Source organism: Quercus suber, unplaced genomic scaffold (assembly GCF_002906115.3).
Source record: "Quercus suber isolate HL8 unplaced genomic scaffold, Cork oak 2.0 scaffold_194, whole genome shotgun sequence".
Classification (NCBI taxonomy): Eukaryota; Viridiplantae; Streptophyta; class Magnoliopsida; order Fagales; family Fagaceae; genus Quercus; species Quercus suber.
The window spans coordinates 977,428-985,913 of NW_027069652.1; the positions used below are offsets into that span (position 1 = coordinate 977,428).

Genomic DNA, 8,486 nt, shown 5'->3' on the forward strand with positions numbered 1-8,486 from the left:
AGTGAAACCAAATTATACAAACTAAATAAATGACAAAACAAGTATTAAATAACAATGTAGAAAATGATTTAACTCCTTGTGGTCTAAATTAGCATTCAAAATAGACACCGAAATTTGACTATATACCCTTACATATAATTGAGATTTCGTCACTGATAAAAATTCATAGCGATACAAACCCACACAGTCATAAGCTCAAAATGTTAGTACGTTACTCCATTTTGTCATAGACCAAACTTAAATAACACTTTCTTGCCTTGTTGTGACAATGAGTTCAAATATATGAAGTTCAAAAATTTTAGATGCAATGGAAACTTAAGCATAGATTTACCTGAGTGGAATCAGTGTGTGCTGCTACTCCACTTAGTAGCCCTATGAACCATACTATCAATCTCAATATTCTGCATTTAACAACCAAAAAGAAAGTAGCAAAATTAGAACTCATCATTATTATTTTCTTTTCTTTTTTGTTGGATGGAACTCATGTTACCTCTAATAAAGAGAAACCAAATTTGACAAACCCACAAAAGAAGTATTAAACAACATGATAGAATAGGATTTAACTCTTGAGCTGAAGCATTCAAAATATAAATCTGAGTAAAAACCCTCACATATAATTTGAGACTTGTGATAAAAAGTCATAGCTATACAAATACACATACAGGTGATCATAAGGTCATGCTCCATTGTATTATAAATCAAGTTCAAATAGCACGTTTAATATTAAGTTCAAAACTTTAAATGTAAAGAAAACTCAAAAGTATAGATTACCTCAGTGTGTTTGAGACGAAGGTACTCAAATCTGCCTCGTAACCCTTCTATTATCAACTCCATCAGCTGATCTAAATAAGTCTAATGTTTCATCATATTACCACTTAGTAATATTGGATTCCCTAACCTTGCCTTCAACCTAAGGGTCATCAATGGGCCGGGTCGGGCTGGCCCAGCCCATTTTTACTTGGCCCAAGGGCACAATGGGCTGGGTATAATGGGCTATTAACTAGTTAACGGGCCGGGTCGGGCTGGGCCGAAAGAGAAAACCTCAGCCCATGGGCAATGCCCATTTTGTTTTTAATGGGTTAGGTTACTAAGTTGGGCCTAATGAGCTACCCATGAGATTGTGTTAGCATATTATTTTATTATTTTTAGAAATAAATAATCAATTTTTAATAAGGAAATAATCAATCTAGTTTTTTTAAAAGGAAAGAATCAAAGACTTTAATACTTAATTACAATTTTTTTTATTGTCAAATCTATTTAATTTTTTTTTTTAAATAAGGCTTCAAATAGTTTTTTTTTATCTTTAATAAAAAAAATCAAATGGTTAATTCAAATTTGCTAGACTACTAGAAAAATATATATTTAGTAAACTAAGTTTAGCGCAATTACTTTAAGTATCTTAGTGGTTGGAAGAGTTTTCTTAAGAAATTCTATTACAATATCTCAAGATCAATTCTTCATACACTTCCTATATATTTTTTTAAAAAATTTTAAGTTATTGGACTGGGCAATGGGTTGGGCCAACGGGCTGGGCTACTGGGTTAGCCCACTGGGTGCCCATGGGCATAAAAACTAACCCATGGCCTAACCCACTGGGCTAGTGGGCTACCCATGGGCCTTAATAACAACGGGCTGGGCCGCCCATTAGCCCGATGAGCTGCCGGGTTTTTGGGTCGGCCCCTGGGCCATAGGCTATTTGATGACCCTTACTTCAACCTTATTCACCACTTTTTTGAGACAATGAGTTATTCTTGCGATTCTTGAAAAATGATTCACTTCGCAATTGTTCGGCTGTGAGCTTGATTTTAGGATTTGTTCTCAAGCAATTCATCACCATTTCACAGAATTCGTTGGACAATCTTTTCGGATTCGTAATATAATTCTCATACCCATCTGGTAACCCTATCCTTTCTTTATTTTGTTCTAGCAAAGGCTCTAACTTAAGGAATGAAGTTAAAGGAGGACCACCATGGAATAATTTTAATTCACAAATTTCAAAATTCCGTATATCATCTGCTTTAGCTTTGTCATTATTACATTCTGGTGGATCACGTTCTAGTGCAATACAATATGGCACTGAGTTTTTGCCTTTTACGTACTTAGAACTTGAGTTCAAGGTACCAAAGTCAGAGATTTTAACTAATCCATTCGAGTCTATCAAAATATTAGATGGCTTCAAGTTTCCGTGAAATTTATCACGTTCGTGAAGAAAAGACAATGCCATGAGAGTTGGTTTCAAAGTAATGGCAATCTATCACTCATTTGACCCATAAAGCAAATAATATTTTATCGATCTTAAAGAATACATGAATGACAATACCACCCAAAAAAAATCATTAGATCATTATATCTATAGAAACATTTGGCAATAAGGATGTTTCCGTGTGAGATCTTCCTTGTAGCACGTAAAACACTCGAAATTTGAGCCCGGTTTTTCAAGATGAATTATTTTGATTGCCACCTTAGTGTTCAAATACTTGGACTTGTAAACAGTAGAACTAGCATTGCTAGAAATTCTACCCATCAATTCGTAGGAATGAGAAGTTGATAGGTATCGGACCTCTCAATCAGCCATGGTAGAGAAGAAGAAAATATAGCAGTTTTTGAAAAAGAATCTTCAAAAAAAAAAAAAAGCGGGTTCAAATTTCAAGAGTGTTTTATATGCTGCAAGGAGAATCTCACACGAAAACGTCCTTACTGCCAAATGTTTCTATAGATATAATCATCTAATGATTGTATTTGAGTGGTATTGCCATTCATGTATTCTTTAAGATCAATAAAATATTATTTGCCTCATGGGTTAAACGAGCGACAGATTGCCATTACTTTGAAAACAACTCTTAACGGCTTTGTCCTCTCTTCATGAACGTGATAAATTTCACGGAAACTTGAAGCCATCTAATATTTTGATAGACTCGAATGAATCAGTTAAAATCTTTGACTTTGGTACCTCGAACTCAAGTTCCAAGTACGTAAAAGGCAAAGACTCAATGCCATATTGGATTGCACCAAAACGTGATCCACCAGAATGTAATAACGACAAAGTTAAGGCGGATGATATATGGAATTTTGGAATTTGCGCATTAGAATCATTCCATGGTGGTCCTCCTCTAACTTCCCTACCTAAGTCAGAGCCTTTGCTAGAACAAAATAAAGAAAGGATTGGGTTACTATATGGGTATGAGAATTATATTACGAATCCGAAAAGATTGTCCGACGAATTATGTGGAATAGTGATGAGTTGCTTGAGAACAAATCCTAAAACCAAGCCCATGGCCGAACAATTGCTAAGTGATTCATTTTTCAAGAATCGCAAGAATAGTGAGGATTGTCTCAAAAAACTAGTGAATGAGGTTGAAGGCAAGGTTAGGGAATCCAATATCACTGAGTGGCAATATGATGAAACTTTAGACTTATTTAGATTAGCTGACGGAGTTCATAATAGAAGGGTTACTAGGCAAATTCGATTACCTTCACCTCAAACACACACTAAGGTAATCTATACTTTTGAGTTTTCTTTGCATTTAAAATTTTGAACTTAATATTAAACGTGCTATTTGAACTTGATTTATAACAAAATGGAGCATCACCTTATGATCACCTATATGTGTATTTGTATAACTATGACTTTTTATCACAAGCCTCATATGTGAGGGTTTTTACTCAGATTTTTATTTTGAATGTTTTAGCTCAAGAGTTAAATCATGTTCTACCATGTTGTTTAATACTTGTTTTGTGGATTTGTCAAATTTGGTTTCTCTTTATTAGAGGTAACATGAGTTCCATCCAACAAAAAATAATAATAATAATAATGAGTTCTAATTCTACTACTTTCTTTTTAGTTGTTAAAGGCAGAATATTGAGACTGATAGTACGGTTCATAGGGCTACTAAGCGGAGTAGAGCAGTACACACTGATTCCACTCAAGTAAATCTATGCTTAAGTTTCCATTGCATCTAAAATTTTTTAACTTCATATTTCAACTCATTGTCACAACAAGCTCTTAAAAAGCAAGGAAGCTTATTTGAGCTTGGACTATACAAAATGGACCAACAAAGTTTTTTAATAACATTTTGACCTTATGATCATCATGTGTGTGTGGGTTTGTATAGCTATGAATTCTTATCAATAACAAAGTCTCAATAATAGATGAGCATTTATCATTAGAATTTGAGGTCTATTTTGAATGCTTTAAACCACAAGAAGGAATTAAATCCTATTCTACAATGTAATCTAAAATTTGTTTTGTGGGGGTTCATTTAGCTTGTCAAATTCTGTTTCACTTATCAAAATAATAATAATAATAACAAAAAATACATAAATAACATTTTCTAATTCTTCTACCTTCTCTTTGGTTGTTAAATGCAGAATATTGACACTAATGGTACTGGTGGGGTTCCTCAATCTCAACCTTTTCAAATACTCCAATTGTCAATGGACTTTCTCAAATACTCACAGAGTCAACTTAGAGAAATGAGGGTCTTAGTAGTGCCAATGGACTTTCTCAAATGCTCATCGAGTCAACTCAAATAAATGAGGGTCCTAGTGCCAATGGACATTTAAGGTTATGACACAATAGTTTTTAGGAAAATATATTTTCCATAAGTAGTTTCCAAAAACGTGTCTAACCCAATTCGGCCTATAGCCGCATTTTTAGCTGTGACTATTGGCCTGAGGGGTCTATATCCGCGTTTTTACAAATGCGGCTAAAAGCTAGGACCAATGGCCATATTTTTAGAAACGCGGCTATAGGACATATTCTAACCATGTTTGTAAAAAGCGACTATAGGGTTCAATCACCACTTATAACAAAAACTGACTGGTGTCTTAGTTTGATAATAAAAAGTTATCATTAAGAGCAGATGTCATAAGTTGAAAACTCTTTTAAAAAAAAAAAGCCACAAAAAAATTCAAATAAATATTTTGCTAGTTCATAACGACAATTTCCAAAATTAAATTATATTTAAGTGCCGAAAAATAAAAACTACACTATTATGCCAATGTCAAATAAAATAAAAATTTGTTAACTGCTAACGACAATTTCTTAAAAAATATCTGGACTGTCATTGTCAAACAAAATAACAATTGACAATTTACCAAATTAAAGTCTATTTAGATGTCCTAAAAATGAAAATTTCCAACAATTTAAAAAAGCTAGTTGAGTCTTGACATGTTGAATGATCTCCTCCTTCTTGCGCAACAAGATCAATAGTTGGAGTAACAACTCCAGCTTTTGGTTAGATTCCTTGTCATTTAACATCTTCGTAAGAATATTAACTTTATCCATTTGGGTTTCCACGCATTTGGATAAGTCTTTCAACGAGTCTCCAAGAGTCTTATCATCTAACACAGTTGGAGTAGAAGGAATTGAGTGGATGTCGAGACCAGGGAAAGAATTTTTCAATTCTTCTCGAATTCGTCTATTTTTCGAAATGTCAATATCTAGGGAGCCCATCAAATTTTCCAAATAGTTGAGAGCTGAGAGAAGTTAGTTTCCATCCCCTTAAATGTGGTATCCCATGATTTTAACAATTTTATATCTAAATAACTTTCGTTTTTTTTCTTTTCTTTTCCTAGCCTTAGCCTTATTGGGTTGCTCATTAACATCTCTATCACTAGAACTCCCACCAACCCCATTGTCATTAGCATCACGGTCTCTCAAAATTTGAAACACCCAAATAAACACAATTGAGTTCAAAAATAAAGTTCAAATGCAAAGGAAACTTGAAACTATAGATTTACCTAAATTAACTCAATGGATGGTTGTGATTAAGTACCCTCATTTGCCTGTCCATTGGCACTAGGACCCTCATTTATCTAAGTTAACATGATGAGTATTTGAAAAAGTCCATTGGCACTACTAGGACCCTCATTTATCTTAGTTGACTTTGTGAGTATTTGAGAAAGTCCATTGGCCTCTTATTGAATAGCTCATTTAGTGAGTATTCTTATTATGCCTTGAAGAGGACTCGAACTTCCACTATTTGTGTTGACTCAGTGAGTATTTAAAAATGTTGAGATTGAGGAACCCCACCAACACCAACAGTACCATCAATCTCAACATTTTTAAATACTCATTGAGTCAACACAAATAAAAGAGGGTCCAAGTGCCAATGGACTTTCTCAAATACTCAGAAAGTCAACTCAGATAAATGAGGGTCCTAGTAATGCCAATCGACTTTCTCAAATACTAATCGAGTCAAGTCAGATAAATGAGGGTCCTAGGGCCAATGGACTTTCTCAAATACTCACAGAATCAACTCAAATAAATGAGGGTCCTAGTGCCAATGGACAGGCTAATGAGGGTACTCAGTCACAACCATCCATTGAGTTAATTCAGGTAAATCTATAGTTTTAAGTTTCCTTTGCATTTGAACTTTATTTTTGAACTCAATTATGTTTATTTGAAAAATAAATAAATAAATAACATTTTTTTGATGTTTCAGATTCCGAGAGACCGTGATGCTAATGACAATGGGGCTGGTGGAAGTTCTAGTTACAGAGATGTTAATGAGGATGTTCTTGTGGACTGGCAACCCAGTAAGGCTAAGGCTAAAAAACGAAGGAAAAAAAAAATAGAGATGAAATTGTTAAAATCATGGGACACCACATTTAAGGGGATGGAAACTAACATCTCTCAACTCTCAACTATTTGGAAAATTTGATGGGCTTCCTGGATGTTGACATTTGGAAAAACAGAAGAATTCGAAAAGAATTGAAAAATTCTTTCCCAACCCATGACACCCGCTCAATTCCTTCTGCTTCAACTGTGTTAGATGATAAGAGTATTGGGGACTCGCTGAAAGACTTATCCAAATGCATGGAAACACAAATGGATAAAATTAATATTTTTACAAAGATGTTAAATGACAAAGAATCTAACCAAAAGCTAGAGTTCTTTCAGCAACTATTGGTCTTGTTGCGCAAGGAGGAGGAGATCATTCAACATGTCAAGACTCAACTAGCTTTTTAAACTGTTGAAAATTTTCATTTCTAGGACACCTAAATAGACTTAAATTTTGAAAATTGAAGATTGTTATTTTGTTTGACAATAACAATCCAAATATTTTTTTGGTAGTTTTCCAAGAAATTGTCATTAGCAATTAACATATTTTTATTTTATTTGACATTGGCATAATCTTGTAATTTTTCATTTCTGGGGCACTTAAATATAATTTAATTTTGGAAATTGTCAGTATGAACTAGCAAAACATTTATTTGAATTTTTGTGTGGATTTTTTTTTTTTTTTAAAGAGTCTCAGCCTATGGCATCCACTCCTGATGATAGTTCTTTATCATCAAACCAAGACACAGTTTTTGGTGCAGATTGTGATTGAACCTTATAGCCGCGTTTTCAGTTGTGGCCTAAAACCCGTAACTATAGGCGAGGACCAATCGCCGCATTTTTAGAAACGTGGCTATAGGACATACTCTAGCCACGTTTATAAAAAGCGGCTATAGGGGACAGCTTAGGGGTGGCAAATGGGCAGGTTGGGTCATAAATGGGTTGGGTCATAAATGGGTTGGGTCATAGATGGGTTGGGTGTGTAATTACCCATTTATCCATTTATAACCCGTTTATATATAAATTAATTATCCATTACCAACCCAACCCATTTAATTAGTAACCCACCCATTTAACCCAATATGACCCAAATACCTCTAAAACAACTTGAATACCTTATTGATCTCCAAAATTACCAAAATACCCTTAAATACCTAAAATGATACAAATACTCCCTACACTTTCAAAATTACCAATATACCCTTGGACATCCAAAATTATCCTCAAAATCTCTAAAATGAACAAAATACCCATGAAACCTCTAAAATGACCAAAATACCCCTGATATCTCTAAAATCACCATATATGCTTAAAAACCACTAAAATGACTAAAATATCTCCAAAATCTCTAAAATGACCAAAATACCCCCAAAAACTCAAAAAATAACCAAAATACCCTCGAAACCTAAAAATTACCAAAATACCCCCAAAAACCTAAAAAATAACCAAAATACCCCCAAAACCCAAAAAATGACCAAAATACTCCAAAAACCTAAAAATGACTAAAATAGACCCCAAAACCTAAAAAATGACCAAAATACACCCGAAACCTAAAAAAATTACCAAAATACCTTGAAACCTAAAAAATTATCGAAATACCCCCAAAACCTAAAAAATGACCAAAATAACCCCAAAACCCAAAAAATGACCAAAATACCCCCGAAACCTAAAAATGACCAAAATACCCCCCAAAACCTAAAAAATGACCAAAATACCCCCAAAATCCAAAAAATAACCAAAATACCCGCAAAACCTAAAAATGGCCAAAATACCCCCCAATACCTAAAAAACGACCAAAATACCCCCGAAACCTAAAAAAATTACCAAAATACCTTGAAACCTAAAAAATTATCGAAATACCCCCAAAACCTAAAAAATGACCAAAATAACCCCAAAACCCAAAAAATGACCAAAATACCCC

General features: G+C 34.0%; 2 protein-coding genes across 2 annotated transcripts in view; one reads left to right on the forward strand and one right to left on the reverse strand.

Annotated features, from left to right (window-relative positions):
• Window positions 1-1,717: 1,717 nt before the first annotated feature.
• On the reverse strand, window positions 1,718-2,224 carry LOC136069879 (serine/threonine-protein kinase BLUS1-like). Its single transcript, XM_065778965.1, has one exon. The coding sequence runs from the start codon at window positions 2,222-2,224 to the stop codon at window positions 1,718-1,720; it is 507 nt and encodes a 168-aa protein (XP_065635037.1).
• Window positions 2,225-2,990: 766 nt separating this feature from the next.
• LOC136069880 (uncharacterized) overlaps window positions 2,991-8,486 on the forward strand; it is a 24,501-nt gene continuing 19,005 nt past the window's right edge. Inside the window, exons 1-4 of the mRNA XM_065778966.1 lie at window positions 2,991-3,494; window positions 4,369-4,479; window positions 6,149-6,340; window positions 6,447-6,540. Coding sequence (XP_065635038.1) covers window positions 2,991-3,494; window positions 4,369-4,479; window positions 6,149-6,340; window positions 6,447-6,540 — 901 coding nt within the window. The remainder of the gene's footprint in view (window positions 3,495-4,368; window positions 4,480-6,148; window positions 6,341-6,446; window positions 6,541-8,486) is intronic.